The 23,561-nt window shown below is 50.8% G+C and overlaps 1 protein-coding gene across 1 annotated transcript in view; it reads left to right on the top strand.

The window, feature by feature from the left end:
- Positions 1-1,128: 1,128 nt before the first annotated feature.
- The window catches only part of JAG1 (jagged canonical Notch ligand 1), a 36,367-nt gene continuing 13,934 nt past the window's right edge, over positions 1,129-23,561 (top strand). Inside the window, exons 1-7 of the mRNA XM_042931618.1 lie at positions 1,129-1,709; positions 2,136-2,441; positions 11,095-11,146; positions 16,530-16,784; positions 18,491-18,551; positions 22,395-22,525; positions 23,020-23,139. Of these exons, the coding sequence (XP_042787552.1) occupies positions 1,629-1,709; positions 2,136-2,441; positions 11,095-11,146; positions 16,530-16,784; positions 18,491-18,551; positions 22,395-22,525; positions 23,020-23,139 (1,006 nt within the window). The 5' untranslated portion in view covers positions 1,129-1,628. The remainder of the gene's footprint in view (positions 1,710-2,135; positions 2,442-11,094; positions 11,147-16,529; positions 16,785-18,490; positions 18,552-22,394; positions 22,526-23,019; positions 23,140-23,561) is intronic.

Genomic DNA, 23,561 nt, shown 5'->3' with positions numbered 1-23,561 from the left:
AGCAGGTCCACTGTGAGACGGGTTGGCAGAGGCTTTGTCCAACCCGCAGGTTTCCTTTGACCTTGGTTATGACCAGGAGTGTCGCTGTTAATTGCGAGGCTCGCCTCAAGGTGGAAATAGCATCCCTTTCCACTGCCATCCCCAAAGAAGCCAAGTTCTGCTGCTGGGCGATGGCGGTGAGACGGACCCTTCCAGGCTCTTCTCTCGCCACCCAGAGAGCTGCTCGGAGGCCGCCTACAGGTGCAATCCCAGCACTGCGGCCTGGGCGGCGGGACCAGCCGGGTGTGAGCCCAAGCCCATCAGCATCTCCCTCAGCCCCTCCCCAAACCTGAGCAGACCCCAGTGTGTCCGTCGCCCTCCCCCACTAGGTTTCCCCTAGCCTCCGCCCTGGCACGGTTTGTAAGGGAAGCTGCCAGCCCTCCGGGACTTCGCAGACTTGGATCGGGGAGGGGGTGGGGCGCGACCGAGGCTTCCCCTCGAATCTGCGGCAAGCCTGGCTCCGGGAAAGTTTTTCAAAGTTCCCAGCAGCGCCTGCCCAGGTCGCCTCCGCCGGGCGAGCAGACGGCGGCAAGCACGCCAGCCTCGCCGCCGCCGCCTCTGCCACTACTGCTGCCAGCAGCGCGCTCTGGGCGGCTCGCTTGCTCGCGGGAAGCGGGCCGGGCTCCCCGCGGGCAGGCCCTCCTCCTGGGGCAAAAGCCGCAGCTGACGCAGGCGGCTTGGAAGGCGGAAGCTGTCCCGCTCCGACCGCTCAGGCAGCGCCGCGGCGCCTACACCTGGGGCCTCCACCGGCGGGCACAGGCGCCCGACCCGAGGAGTCCGAGGGGGCTCGTGGCCATCTACATGGCCCTGCGCGTCCCTGAGCAGCGGGCCCTACCAAGTTCCTCGCCGCACCCTGCCCCCCTTCCCGCCTGGTCCAAAGATCCTGAGGACGAGGGTGTGCGCCTGGCCCTGCGACGTCTAGGTCTTATCACGCGTCGCTAAGCCCCCCGGCCCCTTCCAAGTTCCTCCCAGTACTCCCCCTCCCCATCAACCGGAGGGAAGGGGCGTGTCTTTTGCACGACACGCCCCCTCATTAATATTAATAAGCGCGCATGCGCCAGCCCCGCGCGCTGGGTAGAGGTGGCCAGCCCGGGCCGCTGCTCTCAGACGGGCTCTCCGAGTCCCTCTCCGAGAGCCGGGCGGGCACGCGTCATTGTGTTACCTGCGGCCGGCCCGCGAGCTGGGCTCGTTTTTTTTTTTTTTTTCTCCCCTCCCTCTCTCCTTTCTAAGCAGCTGATCTGAAAGGGAATAAAAGGCTGCGCATAATCATAATAATAAAAGAAGGGGAGCGCGAGAGAAGGAAAGAAAGCCGGGAGGTGGAAGAGGAGGGGGAGCGCCTCAAAGAAGCGATCAGAATAATAAAAGGAGGCCGGGCCCTTTGCCTTCTGGAACGCGCCGCTCTTGAAAGAGCTTTTGAAAAGTGGTGTTGTTTTCCAGTCGTGCATGCTCCAATCGGCGGAGTATATTAGAGCCGGGACGCGGCGACCGCAGGGGCAGCGGCGACGGCAGCACCGGCGGCAGCACCGGTCGGAGCACCAGCGCGAGCAGCAGCGGCGGCGTCCCGAGTGCCCGCGGCGCGCGGCGCAGCGATGCGGTCCCCACGGACGCGCGGCCGGCCCGGGCGCCCCCTGAGCCTCCTGCTCGCCCTGCTCTGCGCCCTGCTAGCCAAGGTAGGAGCCCGCCGGGCCTCCCTCCCGGCCCGCCCTTTCCTTTTCCTCGCAGCGCCCCGGACGCCTGCGGTTGGGCGCCTGGAACGGGCTCGGGAGCCCTCGGGCGTTCGGCTTCCCCGCCCGGTCCCTGCGCCTGAGAGGCTGCACCGGGGCTGGGGGAGCCTCCGGCCTCCTAAATGTATCCTCCCGGCGGGGCAGGGGGCTGCGTTCTCACCGCTCTTCTCCCCGGGGGCAGTCGTCGGATTTCTCCTGCACTCGTGCATTTTTTGTACGGGAATCACGTCTAGTCCTTGCACTCAGTTTTGCAAAATTATTTTCACTTGGCGCTGAGGGCTCGTCGGGGCGGGCGGGGAGGGAGTCGCTACTTCCACCCTCGAAGAAAACAACTTTCCCCTGCGCTGACCTCCCTCCCTCCCTCGCCGGCAGGTGTGCGGGGCCTCCGGCCAATTCGAATTGGAGATCCTGTCCATGCAGAACGTGAACGGGGAGCTGCAGAACGGGAACTGCTGCGGCGGCGTCCGGAACCCGGGGGACCGCAAGTGCTCCCACGACGAGTGTGACACGTATTTCAAAGTGTGCCTCAAGGAGTACCAGTCCCGCGTCACGGCCGGGGGGCCCTGCAGCTTCGGCTCGGGCTCCACTCCTGTCATCGGGGGCAACACCTTCAATCTCAAGGCCAGTCGTGGCAACGAACGCAACCGCATCGTGCTGCCTTTCAGTTTCGCGTGGCCGGTGAGTGGGCTACGCGGTGAGGGAGGCCCGCCGAGGTCCGTACCCACGCGCCTCTCTCTTGCGAGAGGGATTTAAAGGACCTTGGCTTGAAACTCCGAGCTAACTGGAAAAGTCTGGTGGGGTGGGGTGTTGGGCAGCCGAGACTATATAGTTACTTATCAGCAGGCCCTATCTTCGTGGCTTTTTTGCTAAGCGCCCAAAAGTGGGGAGCCCACAGAGGTTTGTGGGGCAAAGCTCCCAGGAAGTCTGGTTTAAACTTGCAACTAACACGAAGGCCCTAGAGTGACCCCGCCCCGAGCTAGGAGTTCATTATAGATGATCTTTGCTTAACCAATTAAACCTGATGCGCCATGGAAGGCGACGCGGCGCAGTTCTGGCCTTCGAACGCCGTCCAAATCGGCACCCTCCCCTTTCTCGTGAGCGGCTGGGAGGGCGGGCGTGTCCTTCCTGGAGGGTGTGGGGGAGCCCGTTTCCCGCTGCTCCCCGGGAGATTTGGGGCGTGCGGGGACGCGCTCTGGGCTGAATGTAAGGGGTCGGGGGCTGCTGCCGCAGAGAAGGGTGGGGGGTTGGGGGTTGGGGGGTGTCTCCAAGCCGCTGCTGGAGCTGTGAACCCGAGAGCCTCCGCCCCCTGCCGGCCCCTTCCTGCCCTCGCCCCCGCGCGGTGTAGCAGTTGTGGCCTCACTTCCAGCGGTTCCCGGGCTCTGGAACCAGCTGTGTTTGCAAACTTCCCGGGGAAGGGCGGGGGTACGCCCTCGTCCGGCGGGCGCCCGGCCCCCGCTAGCCTCCGGGGGCGTGTCAAGGCCTGGAAGTGGGGGGGCCTGTTAGAGGCAGCCGCTGAGAGTGCGAGTGCGTGGACCCCCGCCCCGGTGCAGCTAGGCCAGCCAGCCGACTCTGCAACGAGGCCCTTGCAACATCCCAAATTGGGTAGAAGGAAGATGAGTGTGATTGCAGAAGGGGAGGAAAGGGGAAAATGCTCGTGCCCTCTGCTCAGCTCCTGCTGTCCGGGAGGTGTGGCTCATCGCCCGGACTGGGGCTTGGCCTAGTCTGTGAGGGTGGGTGGCAAGGTGGAGGGGGGGGTGGGGTCGGAGGGGAGGGGTGCTCAATGCCCAGGGGAATACTCTCCACCACGTGCTGTCTTGGGGAGCACTCTGCTGCCTCCTACCCGCAGGCTGGGGCTGTGATTCGCATCCCTGGGAGGGGATGGAAAGGGAGGGTACTTTGGTGAATGCGTGCCGGCGTGTGGGTGTATCTTGGGGTGGCTCTCAAGGCCCACATTTCCTGGAGCTGGCGTTATAAAGTGCCCTCTGCCATGGGTGAGATAAGACAGTTATCAGAAACATGCCATTAAAAGGGGCTTATAAAAACCTGTGGTATGTGGAGTTCTCTGAGAATGGAGGGCCTCGTCTGTTGCCGGATTTCAATTTTACAAAGAGTGTTTATCTTGTTTGTTAATCCCCTACTAGGGAGAACTTTAAAGAGGCTGGCCATTTTCTAATCTGACTGGGCCCAAGTTAACTGTGAATACTGACCGCCCTTGAACTTGTGTTTGGAGTTTAGGGGGAAGGGGCCTGCAGGTGGTTCCACCCTCCTGAGGATCAGTCCGGAGCCCCTTGCGTTTCACAAGACCATAAAAGGAATCTTATTAGTGATGTGGAAAAGCTGCAGGCCTGGCTGAGGCTCACTTTGGAGAGTAGGGTCAGAGGACCGCTTGGATGAGAACAAGGAGCCTTGCTCCCCCAGGCCTGGCTTTGGAAAGTGACCTAGGTGTGTGTCTGTCCCCATTTGACACTTGGCAGAGTCCTAGATGGGGAATGAGCAGGAAGCCGTGTGTGGGGCAGGGAGACGATTGATTTGCTGGTGCTCTTCTGTGGTTTCAGGGCCCACGGGTCACCAACCATGAAATAGACTCTCGGCTTTTCTAGAATGGGGAGAATGCTGGGACTACACTGAGTGTGGTTCTTTTGAAGTTGGGCCAAGTGCATGTATCACTCATAAATGAGTCTCCACCCTGCCCCCCTAAAAGGCCTGCTGTGAAACTTAAGCTTTACTTCCCAAGAGAAAGTGGAGTTTAGGTGTATTGTTTTAGTTTATTTTCCCGAGTGTGGTTGGAGAAACACCACAGTCTGTAACTTTCAAGAATGATTCCAGGGTGAGTGTTAAGTGAAGTGAAAGCACTTAGGTATTGACGTAGTTAGTGCAGCTTCGTTCAGTTTGGCAATTAAATATTAATAAGCATGTCTATCTAGAACTGACTTTCTTGAATAGGTAAAAACTGAACTTGGTACAAAATTCAATACGGAAAGACAATATGGTCTTTAAAAAAAAAAAAAAAAAACGCCTTGGACTTCCAGCCACTTGAGCCCCTGACCCTACAATTAGTTACTGTCCACATGGGTCCTCCCAAATGTGTGGACAGTGGGAGAATCCTGGTTCGTGGTGCACAGTAGGTCAGTTTGGAAGGTGGTGTAATTCATGTCTTTTGTTTGGGATTATGACCCCAATCAAATAACTGTTCGTGCTCTAGAGAGGAAGAAGAGGAAATAATTCGGCCACATTTGAAATCTAGTCCACATTCCAGTGTCCATGTGGGAGGCTCTGTAGAGGTGGGCCTGCCCATCGGATAGTATCTGATTATGTTCCATTTGAATGTCTGCTGCCCCAGCTCCAGGCCTATGGTTCTCATCTGTGGCTTCTAATCCCCGTTCCAGTGCTGCTCACAGGGTCTTGACTTGAAGCAACTGGCCTGATTTATGACCCTCCAATCAGGGGGACCTAGTGATAAGAACAGACATTATGGAAGGTAGTTGGGCTCAACGGGAAGTGATTTGGGAATAACCATTTATAAATCAATGAAATGGTTAGGTCGTGCCTCCCCAAATTAGTGCTGAATCCCAGTGGTACCTGCTTAATAAGAATACATTAATGAAGTTACTACTAACCAGCCCCAAAAGGTTTTTAGGAACTCCAGAACCCCAGTTCGCTGTATTGATCCATTGCAGACCCTGCAGTGAACTGAATCTAGAGAAACTTTGGGGGAAGTGGTTGAGATGTCTGTTCCTTTGGCGTCCTATTTAAATGCCATTGACAGTGATAAAAGGCTTGCTGGGAGCAGCTGAATTTTTCAGGAAAATCCAATGAAGTGTGTTTCTTGCATACCAGAGTGATGCCAACTTTGGCCCCCTTTATACTTAAGGCCTGATTGAGCAACTGCCAGGGGTTTGGGTAAATCAGATGTCACGAGGTTAATCACAGAATGTAATTGACACTGTCCTTGCCTTTATGCCCTCTGTTGTGTTTCCTGGACCCTGAGCCTCTGTAGGTGTGGTGTGGACACGCAGAAGGTGGAGGGATGGGGTTCTCATTTGAACTGGCTCCTTTCTACAGCCAGTGTGTGCAACCCATGTGGCCATATCATGCATGCATGCATGCAAACAGCACATGTGAGTGTAAGGGCTTGGAGCAAGGGATTTCCTTATGTGGAGAAAACCTCTTCTGCTCCCAGACACCTATGTCAAATTAAAGTGATGAAATGACAGGTCTGTGTTGCAAAACCAGGCTTGGGGGAAAGTAGAGCTGCACTCACTTTGTGCTAAGTGTCTTCAGAGTGGCTGCTCTCCACATGAAATCCTTCTGCAAGGTACTTGGTTTTTAATTTTTTTTTTCTTTTCTAGGTGTAAACTTCTCTGTGTTTTCTGCCTCCTTGTTGTGTTGTTTCTTAGCAACTTATTCAAACCTCCAGTACTTATAGGAGTTTGCAGCCCACCAACTCCACACCCATAATTCTACAGGGACTCTAAACATTTGTAGAGAACAGTGAAGCTTTTGGCATCAAGGCTGTTGGGGAGCTGGACGCATAAGGAGGAGTGGCAGCAGCCACTTTCAGGCATGTCCTCTCCCTGGAATCAGTGCTCTGAATACTGCGTAAAATCTTTATAGCGAAGAGTGGTAAGGGACCCTTTGGATAGAAGGCACGTGGAAGGTTTAGCCTGGTGGACAAAATGTTGTTCATGAAAAAATGAAGCCAAGGCAACAAAGATCATGTTCCTGATCTGAAAACAAGAATGTAAACAGAGGCCTTGACTGGGTTCATAGCAGCCACCAGCCCATTGTAAAGGCCAGAACTTGGTTCCAATGTCAGACTTTTCAAGATTAGTTACAATGTAAGAATGCATAATATCTGGATGTGCATACAATGAGCATGATAATCCATAAAAGCAAATGTTCCTGAGCATTCCCCCCTCCTTGGTAAACTTCTATAAGCATGTTCCTTCCCCTACCTATTAACCCCCTAGGTTAGGTTCTGAGCTGAGAGAAGTGACACTTGGTTCCAGCTTTTAAATATACTTTTAAAAAAAAAAAAAAAAAACTAGAACAGAATAAGTTGAACCAATTTTTCAACTTGAGGAAGATGTGTTAGGATGTGATGATTCTCATGTTTTCTAGGGTGGTAGCAGAGGCGGGGATAGGGTTTTGCATTCAGAAATGTTCCACCTTTCTCTTGGCTCATGATGCCGAGTGGCTGTGTTGTGATTTCCTTGCTGGTTTCTGATCATTGCATGGACCGCCCTGCCCCTGTGGCCCTTGTTTTTACGGGGCCGGCGACATTTGTCACTGGTGTGGTGCATGTGCAGGGCAGAAATTGTGCAGCATGGCTCCCAGTGGTTAAAAGTGGTACAATAAATAGTCCAACACTCAGAGTCCTCTACCAGCTCAGCCCAGTTTTTGTGCACTTTTGGTAAATAAGTAGAAAGGCTTCTTGTTCAGGCTTGCTCTGTGTGAACTGGACGGTTGTGCTTGGCTGGTTTCTCGGTATTCTATCTATTAACCTCGCCACCCTTTTGTAACTGGTGCATTTAATTATCAGTGGGATGCTTTTCAAACAGGTAAGGGTAATGATGGGAAAGGGGGTGGGGGCATCTCATTGAGCCTCTCCAATCTGGATATGAGCTTTGGGGCCCACTCGGTGAGTCTTTGAGGTGGGCTTTCATGAGAAAATCGCCCTTTGTAACCAGATCGGACTCTATTGAAATGTCAAGCCCTGCACACTGAATTGCTGTCTATGGCTGAAGTTGTCTTGGCTTGGATGCTGTGGGGAAGTTGTCCTTTCTTCAGGCCCTCCCCTCACCACCGCCCTGTGACACGTGAATTTTTCGTACGAGCGTGCGTGTGCCCACACATGCGATCTCTGAAGCCTTTATTTGGTATGTTTGTGACTGGAATATTTTATACTGTGGCCACCCAGACGCAGGCAGGACAATAGTGTGGCCGAATTGACTGAAATGAGGATTACAGAGAATAATGCGGCCTCTCCAAAAATACTGCTAATACAGGGCCTGCGACAGGAAGCGACAGTTGAGTCAGCAGAGTACAGGGCCCCAGACAAACCCAGGGGCCGACTGACTCGCACAATGGCCCCCTGGGCACATCGGGCATTCCCAGGGTGTGCGCTCCTCGGCCGCCTGTCGCGGTGGCCTGGGGTTTTGGACGCCGCACGCGTGCCGTTTGGATGGCGGTTTGTTTGTGTCCGTCAGCTTGGCAGGAATGGAAGCAGCCTCTTCTCAGGGCTTGGTTTGGCTGCCGCTGTTGCCAGGAAAAGGAAGCTCCCAGCTGCCAACACAATTACCTTTGTTTCTTACATCCCCCTTCTTAATGTGGCAATTAAGTGCTTACCACTCTGCCCGGTGCCAAGGTAACCACCGAGGAGTCAGATGGGCGCAGAACACAGCCCTCCCGCAGCCACGGTGCCCGGGGCGGGAAGAGGCCCTTGGGATCCTGGGGTGCCTTGGGATTTCGAAGTTGGGGCCCTCCTTTAGGTAAAAGGCTGCGGAAGTCCTTCTGAAAGCTGGCTGTCCCTCTTTCCTGCTGCACGAGAATAAGAACCAGCCACTGTTGCCAGCATCCCCTGGGCCTGGAGGTGGGAAGGGGCACAGGCCCAGGCTGAAGTTGTGTTAGCTGCCCATCCCTCCTGCTTTGCCCCCAGGCTGTTGTTCTGGGGAGATTGAAGAGAAGAGATGAAAGCAATGGGATTCTTCTAGTCTTACTTTTGTAGTTTGAAACCAAGAAAAATCCCGGTATTTGCTATTTGTGATTCTCGTGGGTGGTATTTTCATAGGAGCTTGAGTCGGAACACTTGCCCATCATCTGGCCTGGCACCCCTTCCCCAAGCCATTGGTGGGGGATGCCCAGTGAGTTGGCCTCCGCTGTCAGGGGAGGGGGTCAGATTTACAGTGACAAATTGGGCGTGACAAGATCATAGCAGATTGCATCTGATTTTTGGCCTGGTACTGGCCTCCTAGGATGGTATAAAGTGTGTGCGTGGTCTGGATCTTGGAGTCTGGAACTATATTCTGGGATGTACAGAGGTCAAGCGTGGGCCTGGGAAAAATTAAAGTTCCTAGCAAGTAATAATCATTACCAAATTATCTTGATTGTTGACCTATAGTGTGGGGATGGAGTGGGAGGTAAGAGGGCCTCCTAATAGGGGCCTTGGAGGGAATCCTTTCTTCTGAAGGCTGGGTGGGAGGAATCCTCCTGCTCCAGGAGGTGAGGCCCAGAACCATAAGTCCTTCTCCGAAACCAGAAAGAGAGATGGCCCAGGGCTTTTTCTTTCTTTTTTGGCAAGGCCTTGTTGCCAGTGCTGCAGCCCCCAGCCCAAACCCCATGTCCACCACCAAGAAGGCAGTTCACGGAAGATCAGGACACTCCCTGTCCAGAACTCTGTGCCACCCAACCCTCAGGGTTGCGTAGTGTTGGTCAGCAACTCCTGAGGTCTCACCAGTTCTGGTGAGGATGAGCCAGGTACACAGCTTGGTCTTCCAGGTTCTTGTGCAAGTTTGAAGGATGCTGCCTTCTTTGAGCATTCATTAAGCAGGGTTAAGACTGTCATGCCAGCTCAGTCCCGGCACGCCTTCTCCTTTCTGTGGGGTTTGTGGATGTTAGGTGTTTAGTGCTTGTGCAAGTCTGTCAGAAATCTGGATATCAATGCATTTAATCAGGATTAATTACAACAATACGTGGAAGTGTAGAACGTGGGTCTCAACATGGCCAGCAAACGAAGGGCTTAATTATACAGAATACACATCTGGCCTCATTTGGATTTGGCTCTCACCTCCAATCAGTAGAGAAATGTAATTTCTTGCTGCTCTCAGGGAAGAGTCCTGTAATTTGTAGGAAGTCTCAGGAAACTTAGAGGCTGTAAATAAGATGTAACTTTGACTAATAAAATATTAACGATGACAACAATGAATTTGGACCCGTGGCCACCAAACAGGAGAGGGCTGGGTATGTGCCCCGGCTTGCCTGGTTTTGCTTGCTTTTCAGAGCATTTTCCCACAGTTATCAGTGAACGAAATGGAATCCGGCTCTGCTTTGAGTATGAAACATATTTCGGCTGAATTCCAAAGCAGGGTCTATCACAAGATATTTTTATATTCAGAGACGGCATGCTGTGTCTCTGAGCAGTAAGCTTGTCTAGAGTTATGAATGAAGCTCTTTTTTTTTTTTTTTTCCTCTCGTGTTCCATTTTTGCCTTCACCTTGTGGGTGCCTTCTCATGGTGGCTGTGTGTCTGGTGGCATGGGATTATTTGAGAAATGCGCACTATTTCCGATGCATTGGTATCTGACAGTGACAGCTCAGGGACACGGAGGAAGGGCTCATGTGCTCCCCCCAACCCCCATCTATTTCTCCAGCTTCAAGATGGCAGGCTTATTTAAACCCTGCTGTTTTGTGAGACTGACCTCATTCTAAATTACAAATGAAGATTTGAGTAAAAGCGGGAATTTGCTAATGGCTTGGATTTGGGGGGGGAGGTAGAATTCTGAGATAAACCTGGAAGATAAAAGGTGCCTTCAGTATAATAGCTGGCATCCTGCCAGTGTCCAGGGAATTTGTTTAGTTAGTGGACTCTGATTATTCCTGGAATGTTAGATCTTATTGACAGATAAGTCCATCAATAGCTATAACCCATGGGTGTGTGATTATTTCTCCCTTTTGTACTCTGGTCCCCAGAGTCTGCCCCCTAAACACCCCAAGTTAGGTCACCGCCTTTGTCTTAGTCTCTTTGCACCTACCCCCTCCTGCTTCCTAGAGTCACCTGATACTTGTGGGAGCCGAGATGGTCTCACACAGACAGGGCTTTCAAAGGGGTTCTGAAAAGGAAAAGGGGGCCTCCCTAGGGACTGCCCCACCAGGGCCCAAAGTGTAACCTTAGCAATAGCCAGCCCTCCTCACTGGATGAGGGGGCCTCCCCCCCCCCCCCCCCCCCCCCCCCCCGCCCCGGGTACAAATACCTGGTTAGGTTAGCTTAGAATAAATTCTTTGTGTGTTTTTCTCATGCACTGGAGTTAGGGTCTGGAAAGCTTTGGAAAACCGTATAGCATTCACATATAGGGAGGTGGTATTTCCTCATGATGACTTTGGGCTGCTTGCGTACAATGGCCCTGACTGACCACGGTGGGCCCCCACCAGGTGAAAGCATCAACCTGAGGGTGGGTGCCAGGGAGGGGAGTTGGGTGACCTCCATTCCACAGCAGAGTTGTCACTTTGGCTTTGTGGTTCTGTTTGGCAGAGTGTGTGGGGAGTCCAAGCAAGGTAGACATTTGGGCCCTGACCTCTATTTCTGAATACTAAGCTGTTGTTTATCTGTGTTGCAGAGGTCCTACACTTTGCTCGTGGAGGCGTGGGATTCCAGCAATGACACTCTCCGTAAGTATCACAGCAAGGGGCTTTTCTCTGGGTGCGTCTTTGTGGAAGCACAGTGCTTGGAGTACAGCAGGGTCAGAGCTGAATCTGTCTCCTGAATGCTTCAGAGGACTTGTACCACTCCCTGCCGTCTGCCCCTGTGTCCCTACCCCAGGGCCCATACTCCAGGGCAAACTGCTCCATGGAGTCTTTTCCATAACCTTCCCAGAACGTTCGCTTGGAACATTAAGTGGCCAGGACAGATTCCCTGTTAACTCAGTCCCTGACTAAGGGACCTAGATTATCGTTGGGATAGAGATCTTAATGGTTTTACAACGTTAAAACCTTGTAGACTGCTAAAGGATCAAAGTGGTGACTTTTTAAAAGTCCATTTAAACTTTAAGTGAGTGTTTAATCTCTCATCGGAAAGATAAAGCCTGCGGAGGTGGCGCTGGGCTCTAAATCTAAAGGCCGACCTTGAATTTCACTTGGTGGGCAGGTGAGCTTCTAGGCAGTCAGGGTTTCTTTCCCACACTGTGCACCACAGACCTTTCATTGAAGTGGAGTCCCAGAGCCTCACAGGTACCACACCTGCCTGGCCCCTTCTGAAAGATGACTGTTTCAGTGCAGGCTGCTTTTTCAGAGCTTCGAGGGGTGGCTTTTGGTGGGGAAGCCACTGAAGCTGTGTCTGGAACTGGCAGCAGCCTGGCTTATAAAGTGTAGTCTTTGCTCCTTACATGTAACTTAAAAGTGTTTTCTCTCACCCGCAGTAACTGTGCATTCCGTTTTTGCTGGGAGGATCGTCCTGGGGAAATGTGATTCACGTTGAAATCCATTAGTCTGTGGGGGAGGAAGGGTTGATCCAACATTTTGTCTTTGCCCTCCATTCTCTGAATGTCTCATCCCTTTTGCTTCTCTAACTCACTGACCCTTTCTTTGTGTTTTTGTTTTGTTTTGTTTTGTTTGTTTTATTTGGGTTTTTTTGTTTGTTTTTGCTGCTGCTAATATTTCCCCTCATTTTCTCATCATGTTTTTTTTTTTTTTAATTGAATCTGAGAATGGTGCATGCCCAGAGTGGGCACATTGGAGGCTTGGTACCTGCTAGGCTGCTTCAGGCTGCATATGGCTTGTTGCGCCACTGGGGGCCACGTAGCCCTTGCTGAGCCCTGGTGAGCCAGAGGCTCCAGGCCATTTGGATCCCCGTTCTTGCTTTGACATCCAAAACCCAGATCTGTGGCCTTCCTCTCCGAGGGGCACCCCTGTCCCACTGTGGTGTGGTAGGAGGGGAGGGTGGTAACCAGCCTTGGTTGTGGGTCATATGACCAGTCAGGGTCACAGACACCGTTTTGTTCTCTCCTCCCTGCCCACAACACAAACGTTGAGTGTTGTGTCACTGTGACCTGGTCACAATGGTAACTAAGCATGGGAAAGACTCGGAGCTGGGGAGGGAGGGAAATAGACCAGAGAACCTCTGGTGCACATGTGGTCCTCTTTTCCCTTCCCTTTTGGATGTTAGAACAGTCTGATAAAGTGAACATCCTTGAGATCCTGGCTCATGGTAAGAGCTGGATCAGGACACTGACCCTCTAGCACCTACAGGGCCCTTCCTGGGCCTTCCGTCACCCCACAGGTCAGGTAGCTGTGCCCCTGGGAAGCAGATGCCCATCTAGAGCTGCCCATGGTTGTCTACATTTCAGGGTGGCCCTGGTTTTGGATTCTGGGGCATCTCCTCGCTGGGGAGAGAGTAACTAAGTCCATGGAACAGCACAAGAAGGAATTAGGGCAGGGATAAAGAACTTCAGACCTCTACCCTTGAAGAAAGCAATGGCCACAAAGTCATGGAATGCCCAGTACATGCAGGTGACTGGAACTCCCTTTGTGAACCCGAGAGGAGGAAATGCTTTATCCACTTGTTTATTCAGCGTCTCTTTTTATGATGCTTCCAAGGGATCTTGAATTCACGTTCAGAAACAAATTTGGCATCTTCTCTCTTCAGATGAGGTCCTGCCTAGGGCCCTTCATGGATGACTGGCACCGGCATTTCAACACGTAGAACCATGAGCCAGAAATCTGGAAGACACCCTGTGTACCTCCCTTTCTAAGGGAGCATCCATAGTATCCATATCTAATCCACCTCCAAGTTCTGAAAATCTCTCCAACAGTTCACTGGAATCCTGCCACCTCTCGCCACATCCCCTGCCACTGTCCTGGTCCAAGTCCCCATCTGCTAACACCTGAACTCCTACACTAGTGACCACATTAGTCCATCCATATCTACTCCTGTCCACCTCCCACGCTTCCTCCATTCTTCTGCCATCCTGGTCTTTTGAGAGTGTTTCGTTTTTTTTACCTGAAATATGATCAACATATAGTATCTTCTATTAGGTCCTGGTGTACATCTGGATTTGATTCGATTATCATCTTCAGAGATCCCCTTGGTGGCTTCCTGATAGTCTTGGGACAGATCTCTGTGTGGCCTAAAAGGCCTTGCACAGCCATCTTGTTTCTCTGCTAGCTCCAGCCTGCATGCCACACTGTCCTCTACCATATCCATATTCTGGTCCTATCCCACCAGTCACCTTTCTGTCCTCAAATGCACCATCACATTCTGTCCTGCCACAGGGCCTTTGCATGTGCTACTCATGTAGGCTGGAAGGTTTTGCTTATTACTCTCTTCAATCTCTGTCCCTCCCATGGGACTGTACTTCGTGAGGGCAGAGGCTAAGGTTGTGTAGCAACCCAGGTGGAGTTGGCTACTCTTCGAGGGCCAAACAAGTTGGAGATATCCTGTCTTCAGATTAGAGGCAGAGCCCTGAGGTTTAGGACCGAGAATTCCTTCTCCCATCAGCTCTGCAGAGAGAGAGCCTGGCCCAGACAAAGCCCAGGTACTGTCTGTGTGTTAGAGAGTGCTGTCTGAGCCTGGCGTTCCTGGCATCAGTCCTCCGAGGTCATTTCCATTATGTTTCAAAACTGTACTACATAAGGGTACAGATTTTTCCTTTTTCTCCTGTACAGATGGTTTCAGTGTATGGGACTGTTCCGTAGATACGTGAACACAAACCGGCATACTTAGACCAGGTTTTCCTTCTAGCTTCACCATCTTGGCTACGCTCCTGTCTAGTAGGTTTATGGGTTAGTGTGGCCCCAGGGTTATGCTCAGACTCACCTCATTACCTCCATGGCCTGCAAGGCTGGGGGGCGGTGGGGCAGGCTTTGTGCTCCACTTTCACACAGCTAAGGTCTCAGGAGGGTCTGTTAATGTCCTTCTCCAGTCCTGAAGCTGGACTCCCAAGTGAACTACTCCAGATGCATTTCTGTGCCCCAAGCTGAGAGGAAGTGGGATTCAGGTGACAGCAGCTTAGAAGAAGCAGGCAGCAAACTGGCTGTCTTGTAACCCAAATGCCAGAAAGCGTGCCCTAGACACACCTGACTCCCTGCCTGGGGGCTGCCAGGGAAAATCTGCCACACAGGTGTGAGGGTAGGTCTACAGATCTGTTAGCCACATCGAGGATTCTGAAATGATCATTCTCCCATCTCCTAGAGATGGGAGGAAAGTATACTGAACTACTGGAAATGACCTGTCTGCCTGGGCCTTTAGGATCGCCCTGGACTGTGTCTCAGTTGTTTGTTGTCGTTACCTGCCTGAGAGATGCTGGAGGCCTTTGAGCCATGTGTTGAAGTAATTCCTTTATGCAGAACTCATAATCACGTGGTAATAGCTTGCTACATTTTCAAATTAAACCAGCAGAGCAAACATACAGTTAATGGAAGGACATTTTTGTCATTCTTTGGCCTGTGTTTATTTGCAAAACTTAATGTTAGTAAAGTGTTATCTGCGAGTGGTTCTGTGTGTGCTGGGGTGTAAGTCTGCAGGTGTGTGGGCTTGTTCAAGGCTTGTCCTGCCCACATGGCAGTTAAACCCAGAAGGTTGACCCTGGGGTGAAGCTGGGAGTCATGTGGATGAAGCCCCCCCCCCCCCCCCCCGCCCCAGGAGCGCCTCCTTTCTTGGTCACCTGTTGGGTTTGTATAACCTTGTAAATGAGCACAGGCCCTGAGCCTAGAAAAACAGGGGTGTGGGTGGGTAAAAATCACAGACATTGCTAGTAGGTCCTAATACTGTCTCTCCAAGGTGGCCTTGAATTTGACAAGGCAGTGAAGGGTTGGTGTTGGCAGGTTTAAGAAAACAAACAAGACCAGGCTGGGGTGCTTAGTGCCTTGTTTCCTTTTCACAGCCCTCCCCTGGACTCCTGGCACCCAGTGTTTGGATTTATTTTCGTACCTGTCTCTTTTCTGAGACTAGATTATAAGTGACCTCAGGGCAGGGACCACTTCTTATTTCTCTTGAGAGCTGCTTGAGCTCTGGGCGTGTTTATTTTCAATGGGCACCTTTTAAAGAGCATGACTCGGCTCAGAAAAACCCTCAGTCTACCTGTCGCTAAACTAGGGTGCGTTACTTTCCCGTGTGCCTTCTGGGCAAAGGTGAAAGGTGAAACGCATCAAGTTTGAGGTACAAGTGCAAGGCAAATTTATCACTTCTTAGGAACGTAACTCTACCCCTCGGCTCCAATGAAGAGTTTGAAGTAGGCAAAGTCTTTCTAAAGCAAGACACGAAACTCTAAAACCAGAAGAGAAAGGTGGCTAACCTTTACCTGGGATAAGGTGCTTTCTAGAATACGTAAAGAGCTTTTGCAAATTGGTATGACCAATAACACAATAGAAAACTTGGCAGAGGAGAGAAACAGGTTACAGTTCACAGGAACAGATACAAATGGCTTTGTAACCACGTGAAGGGGTGCTCACCATCACTTAATTAAATGCTAATTAAAATAAGAGCTACTTCTCTCCTTATCAGGCAAAGATCAGAAAGTTTGATAGTATATTATGTTGACGTTGCTGTTGGGAAACCCAGTTTCCTGTGCAGGGAGAAGGACAGGTTGACGGCATCACTCATGGCTGTTTGGGGTTGTCTGCGGATGGGAGTGATGGGTTGTGCTGTCTTCTGACTCAGCACTCCGTTTCTAGGGTGTCTCTTACTACTACTAGAACCAAGCACATGGACAGACAGTTTCAAGGATGTTCTTTGTGGCTTTGCTTAATTGTAAAAGGCCAAAATAACCTAAATGCACATATGTGAGGAACTAGGGAAAATGTATTTCATTTTATTCCCAGATTGTGAACTACTATGCACCCATTAAAAAGGGTAAGTAAATGTGTAGGCTTCTGGGGAGGGGGACACACTTTTCATTTTTCTGTCCTTTTGTACTGTTTGAATTTTATACCACGTGGGTTTTAGTTATTAAAAGTAGGCAAAATGGTCAGGGAAGAAGGCTCTGATGTGAATGTTAATGCGATCAGTGCTTTTTTTTATTGTTGGTGTGTGTTTGTTTTTTTCCCCCCCTGCCTCTAGAGCCTGACAGCATTATTGAAAAGGCTTCTCACTCGGGCATGATAAACCCCAGCAGGCAGTGGCAGACGCTTAAGCAGAACACAGGGATTGCCCACTTCGAGTATCAGATCCGCGTCACCTGTGATGACTATTACTATGGCTTTGGCTGCAATAAGTTCTGCCGACCCAGAGATGACTTCTTTGGACACTATGCCTGCGACCAGAATGGCAACAAAACTTGCATGGAGGGCTGGATGGGCCCTGAATGTAACAAAGGTGTGTGGGCCTGTGCTGGGTGGGTTAATAGGCTGGGAGTGGCTGTCGCTGTTGGTGTCCAGTTCTCTCCACGCTGGGTCAAGTGGCTGTCTCAGGTAGTGTGGGGTAGGGGGGATATTTGGTCTGTTTTCTAGGCCTGAGGCATAAAGATGCTGAGCACAGAATGCTGTTGGTGCCCTCATCCCCGCCCCCCACTGCTGAATGTTGGCTGCTAACAGCTCACAGCTGTTTCTTCTCTGGAGCATTGTCCTTGGCCAAACAGCCACTCCCTGCCCCTTCCCTACTGCTCACAGTCTGTGAATGACTGGATTGGGGGTACAAAGGCCAGCCCTGCTGGCACTGTGTGCTTCCGTTCACACTCCAGAGCTTCCCCTGGGATCAGGTTGAAGCCAGACTCCAGCTGAGACCCCTGCTCAGCTCCTTCCCTTGCCTCCATCTGCTGCCTTCAGTTCCCTTCTCCTATACCCAAATCCCTTTCTCAGGCTCTGCTTCTAAGGGAACCTGACCTAAAACAGATGCTACATGGGACAGGGCTAGCTCAGTGCCTGAACCTATGATCCTGTAGGAAATGACAGCCCCTGAGCTCAGGGTGGCCTTACAGCAAGCTTTCACTGTGCATCTGTGGGGGCCGTGGCATTGAGGGGTGGGGGTGAGTGGTGAACCTGAGCTTTCCTACTTGTGTAGAGTTGGGCCCATCCACAGTAGTGCAGGCTTTTAGATGTGCTGTCTGCTGTCCCAGCCCTTCTGCCCAGATTCAGTGAGTTAGTACACAGACGCAGATGTTCACAGAATTATCTGTGGTCTTTACCTTTACAAAGCTTCTAATTCACTGCAGATGGGTAAGTCTGACCAGACTAGGCCCTCACAAACTTCAATGTCCTCTGCTAATTTCACATAATTTGGTAAATTCTTTCAAGATAAACCCAAAAAGGGAGTTTTTGAATTGTGACTAAGGAGTGGGACGAAGAGGAATCTTCAGGTCTCCTGGACTTTTCTTAAATAACTAGAATTTTTAAAGGATGGCATTTCTGGGATCGAGATCAATGAATTGATAAACATATAGTAGTTGGTGTTTTAAAAATCAGTAACAATTACTTAAAAACCATGTGTAGTATTTCTTACCATCTGTTCAAATTTTTTTCTTTTAATCAAGGAAGCAGAATTGCTTTGTGAGGCTACTTCACAGAAGTGCCACCAGAGCTGGCCCCCAGATTAGCCTGCCAAATGAAGCCAGCCTGCTTGGCTTTGTTAGTCCCCTGGGATTTTTGAGACATCAGGCATTCTAGGGGATGGTGATGTAGGGGTTAAGAAGGCTGGAGCTCATCTGAATGTGCTGGGATGGGACTGAGTGGTTGAGATGAGGAAGGATCACAGCTCCTGTTCTCTTGGAGAGGGTGGGAACTGACAGGGAGCAGGGTAGCTATTGTTTAGACAGACTGGATGAAGATCCCCCTCCCCCATCAACTTGCCTGCATTTTGTTTCTGAGTAGGATCATGTTTTGAAGATCTGCTAGCACGGCCTTGAAGTTTAAAGCTGGATTTGCTATTTGTGCACCTCCCATCTTCCTCTCCTTACAATGGACTTGACATGAGATCTCTTAAAATCGTGGATTTTGTAGGCTTAATGCACTAGGCCATTCTCATGATGGTGGTGGTGCACGAAACCATGTGCTTGACACATCCTTCTGTGTTGTGTTTTTTTACAGCTATTTGCCGACAGGGTTGTAGCCCCAAGCATGGGTCTTGCAAACTCCCAGGTGACTGCAGGTAAATGACTAGACTTATTATCTTTTAATTCTTTAATGCAAGTGAGGGACTGAATTTATTGTGAATATGCCTCTTTTCCTTTGGAGGGCAAGAAAGCTTTAAAAAAAAAAATTCAAATAGGCACATCCGAAGCTTATTAAATTATGCCAGCTGTCTGGTGGAATGTGCACACTTCTCTCTTGGAAAAAAAAAAACTCTTATGGGCATAGTCAGTGACTTCATGTATTAACTGTTCTGTAAATTGATAACACGTTTTTATAATCTTCCCCTTAAAGTGCTAATGGATGAGATGGAGGGATGTGGGTTTCTTTGAGTCTGTCTCCTCCCCCAACCTTGTTTGCCATCTCCTAGCCCTCCCCCACTTTTCCCATCAATAGGGGACAGCGGAGCATTCTTTAGAATGGGATTAGTACAATCTCCTGGCCCCTTTGCAGGCGGGAGCCGGCCGGTGCTGAGAGGTTAATGGCTGCGCTGGAATCTTGTCAGTTGAGCCTGATGAATGTAGACTTTTGCTGCTGGCCTTTGAAGTCTGTTCTTTTATGGTCCCGGACAATGCAGAAGCCAGAGACCCACCCCAACTGGTTCACGATTACAGTTTTTGGAGCCTTCTTGAAATGTACATTATGCCCATTTAGGAAAGGCTTGCTTCAGGAAATAGTGTTGGTGTCTGTGGCATTTTGACACAATCTCCCACTTTACTCTCCTTCGTCCCAAATCTTCAGGATTAGCAGATTGAGGGTGACACCAAAAGGATCCCTGGGGCCTCTCATTTTTGCCCCAGACACCACCCTGGTTTGAGCCAAGGGAAGCATATAAAACAATCTAAACCAGTGCATCTCAAACAGATGTTACCTGGGGCTCTCGTTCTAATGCAGAGACTGATTCCATAGGTCTGGGTGGGCCCAAGTCTCTGCATTTCTAACAAGCTCCAGTGCTGCTGCTGTTGCTGGTGGGACCAGACTTTGGGAATCACTGCCCCCAACCTCAGTACTCAAGTCAGAATTCCCTTGAAGTGACCGGAAACCGTCAAAATTCAGATTCCTGGGTACTGCCCCCCACCCACTGAACCCCAGTCCAGGGGTTGGCCCAAGAATCTGCATTTTGAAGAGCCTACCAAGTGAGTGTATTTTAAGGACTGCCGCTCTACAGAGAATTCTCTGTGGTCTTTACCTTCATGGCTCCACCACGGCATCTGTTCCCCTCCCATGCAGGGGGGACACTGAGCTCTGAGGCTTGACACTGAAATGAGAACCAAGGCAGCTGGAAGTCCAGTAAAACCAGGCTGACCTGAAATTGTCTCTTCTGACACTTGAGAGAAAAGTTTATTTTCTGGAAGGCTGGGTGGGTTCGCATATGAAGCCCCATGGTGGCAGCTGACGGTAGTATTTAACAGCATTGCTGTCAAAGGTTGAGCAGGAATCCACCTACCTGTGCTCTTCATAATTAAGGGTGTCCTGGAGAAAGTCGGATCAGCAGCGCTATTAGCCACTCTGGGCCTGCTCCGCGTGCAGAGCTCAGATGGATATCAGCGGAGTCCGACCATGATTTCTGCTGCTGTCATCAGAATAGGCATGCTGCTGCGCAGGGGAGGGCCCTCCCAGCCAGAACAACAGGCTTTGTTTCCAGAATTTAGCCCTTTCTCTTTCGAAGTCTCCCCTCCCACTCCCTGCCCAGACACGCACCGGTGCCCTTATTTACTTAAGGTGCGACTTTCCCACACGTCATTTGCATAGTCTCCTCAGCCCATCTTGTTCTGCCTACCTTGAAGGAAAATCAAAACAGAACCTTCTAGCCCAGGAGGTTCAGGTTGTGTCCTGCTCCAGAAATAGCTGAATGGCGAGTTACCCTGTAAGTTGTCTTTTGGATTATGTATTACAGAGGTGTTTTTTTTTGTTTGTTTGTTTTTTTATTCCCACATGAGAAACCTTTACTGGTTTTGTTGTTCCCAAGTAGACTGAGATTCCTTCTCCTGGTTGCACATGCTTGCTTTATTGCAAGCCTGCCAATAATATCAAACTTAATGATGAATCATCATATGAAGACAGTCACTTCAAATTCTCATGAGAACCTTAATCATAGATTATTTAACTGGGATAACTTTGTGGATGCCTCTTTAGGGTCAGTATTTTTATTTGTTTTCTTTTGAAGTCATCTGTGGCCTCTTGTGGTTTCTTTTTTATGCTTGGGGATCCAGCGCTCATTAATTAAGAGGTGAGGTTGGGTCCTCAGCTGCCTCTTCTTGCTTTTATTAGGCAAATGGAAGAGGTGTACTGATCCTTAATTTGGAAGGGAGTAAGAAGACAGTAAGAAATACTGCTATTTCCAAATCAGTTCCCTCTTAATATTTCAAGCTAGGAATATTCATCTTTTACTGAATGAACCCCGCCCCCCCCCCAACTCCCACGAACTTGAGTGTCCCACTTTCTTAACGAAATTTCTGCCAGATTTTTTTCTTTACTCCTCTGAATGGTCACTTGTCATTTAGACTAATGTTCTGTTTTACATAAAGCCAAATCCTCTGTCTGATTCATTTTAAACCACGCATTCTGGTGGTTCTTTGAACTGGGGTGTGGATGGCTTGTTTGTAGAAGTTAGGAAGTGGTTAGTCAGTGTTCTCAGGGGTTAAGTTGACTCTTGGCCGTGGGTGATTAGCTATTAGCTGGATCCCTATAATTTTCCCATGACAAGGATTTGCTAGCCTGCCTCCAGCTCTCTGGAAACGGAAAGCTTTCCCTTCTTGGGGGTGCTTGTTTTCCAGAGTTACAGCTGAGTGGTTGGGGGTGGGGGAGGGTGGTGGTAGTTCTTCCCTCAGCTTTTCCCAGGTCCTGTTATAGAAATACTCTGCCCATCCCTGTACCAAGTTCACCCCACCTTCACCAGGCTTTCCAGGGGCCCCTCCTGTTTGTCACAGCTTGAGTTTTGAGAAGGCAGTTAAAGTTTCCAAGGGCTTGAAACTTGAGGGGCTGGTGGCTGAGACCCTGCCCCTCATCCACCCCAGGTGAAGGTTTATGTTTGTGTTTTTGTTTGGGGATCAAAGGCACCATTTGGCCTCCGAAGAGTCTGATTAATGAGGCGCTTATAAAGGAAACTCGACTCTGTTCCCCAATACTAGATAAACTGGGTTGACCTTTTTTTCTTTTTGCAAAGTGAGAAATAACTATAAAATGAATTAGCCTAAGCAGCTCCGGTAGTGGGTCATAAATTATCCATGGGATTGGTTCCAAGTGCTGTTGCCTCCCTCACCCTCCTGCAAAAGTGGGTTCCGAGATCTCAGCCGCCTCTTTGCCAGAGGAGGGTCCCCCCTTCCCCACCCCCCCTTGTGTGATTTCCTAAAGCCTCATCGGGAGGCAGCTTCCTGCCGCACTGGGGTGTCTTGTTGCATTTTTGCGCGCTGGGGTCGTGACTTGCTGTTTAGACAAAGAGCCTGGCCGCTGTGTAAAAGCTGCCAGCAGTGCCGCATTTAGGAAGACTTTCACATGGCTATTGTCACCCGAGAGTCCTTCCTTCGCCTCCGTAGCCAGCGGGGTCTTGATTTATTCCATGCCCCCACCCTTGCACAGCCTTGTGAGCCTGAGAAGAGAGTGGCTTTGTGAGGGCAGCCCCCGCTGGCCTCTCCCCAGACAGCCCTGCTTTTGTAGGGAGTCGCCTGGGAGGGGACCTTGGCCCAACTACTGAAAATGTTTATTTAGACAGAGCCCCCGCGTAAACCTTGAGAGTCAACTGTCCTATCCCCCGAAATGAAACAAGACAGGAAAGGCCTGGACTTCTTAGCCTTGCCTTTAAATGACGTTGCGCTCCCCAAATGTTTCAAGAACTAAAGCAGAGTGTGCTGTCTGTCTCCAGGTGCCAGTATGGCTGGCAGGGCCTGTACTGTGACAAGTGCATCCCGCACCCGGGGTGCGTCCATGGCACCTGTAACGAGCCCTGGCAGTGCCTCTGTGAGACCAACTGGGGCGGCCAGCTCTGCGACAAAGGTAGGGCCCTTGGGGACTGGATCTTGGGGCAGGACGGGGGCCTTGGGCACAGGAAGACTTAAGGGGTGGGGCAGCCAGAATCGAGTTTTTTACTTTTGTTTATTTTTATTGGCAGGGACTTTTAATTCTGAATTTGAATTTGCTTTTAGTGCTGGGGTTGGCGGTATTTTTTTCTGGTTTTATTTTTATTTTTTAATGTTTATTTTTGAGAGAAAGCACGAGTGGGGGAGGGGCAGAGAGAAAGGGAGACACAGAATCCGAAGCAGGCTACAGGCTCTGAGCTGTCAGCACAGAGCCTGACGTGAACCCACAAACTGAGATCACGACCTGAGCCAAAGTCAGACGCTTAACTGACTGAGCCACCCAGGTGCCCCTTCAGGTTTTAGTTTTGAAACAGAAACGGGGTGGGGGTAGGGGTGCAGCTAGAAACATGGCAGGTTAGCAGCCTGTATTGTCTTCTCTGAGCTGCTCCCATCCTGGGGTCTTTCTGGCAGATCTCAACTACTGTGGGACTCACCAGCCCTGTCTCAATGGGGGAACTTGCAGCAACACAGGTCCTGACAAGTATCAGTGTTCCTGCCCTGAGGGGTATTCAGGGCCCAACTGTGAAATCGGTAAGTGGCCCAGGCAGGATGAGACCCCTCCCTACCCTCAGCTTGAGAAAAAAAATAACAACACGCTTAAGGACACGTAAAAAGATGAAAATACCCTCCAAAGTGAAGACTGGTTGTCTCAGCAGTTCTGTGGGTCTTTGAAAGTTCCTTTGAGCAGCGCCAGTGTTTGTGGTGATGCTGGCTAGCGTGGGGGGTGGGGTGTTGGCCATGCGGCTACCCAGCTCACAGATGCCTTGGAATGTGACTGGAGACACTTAGAAAGAGGACTTCCTGTCTCCTGTAGACACAGTGGGCTTATAGCACATGCTTGCTTTCATTTTTTCGAAGCGAGCTTGAGCTGGTGGCCCAGGCGTGGGACTTGGCGGCGGGGAGAGGACGTAGGTAGCGACAAGCGGGAGCCCCTTGCTGACTGCCCTCCTGGT

This window comes from Panthera leo, chromosome A3 (assembly GCF_018350215.1).
Source record: "Panthera leo isolate Ple1 chromosome A3, P.leo_Ple1_pat1.1, whole genome shotgun sequence".
NCBI classification, from domain to species: domain Eukaryota; kingdom Metazoa; phylum Chordata; class Mammalia; order Carnivora; family Felidae; genus Panthera; species Panthera leo.
This window is presented reverse-complemented; position numbering and strand designations above follow the sequence as displayed.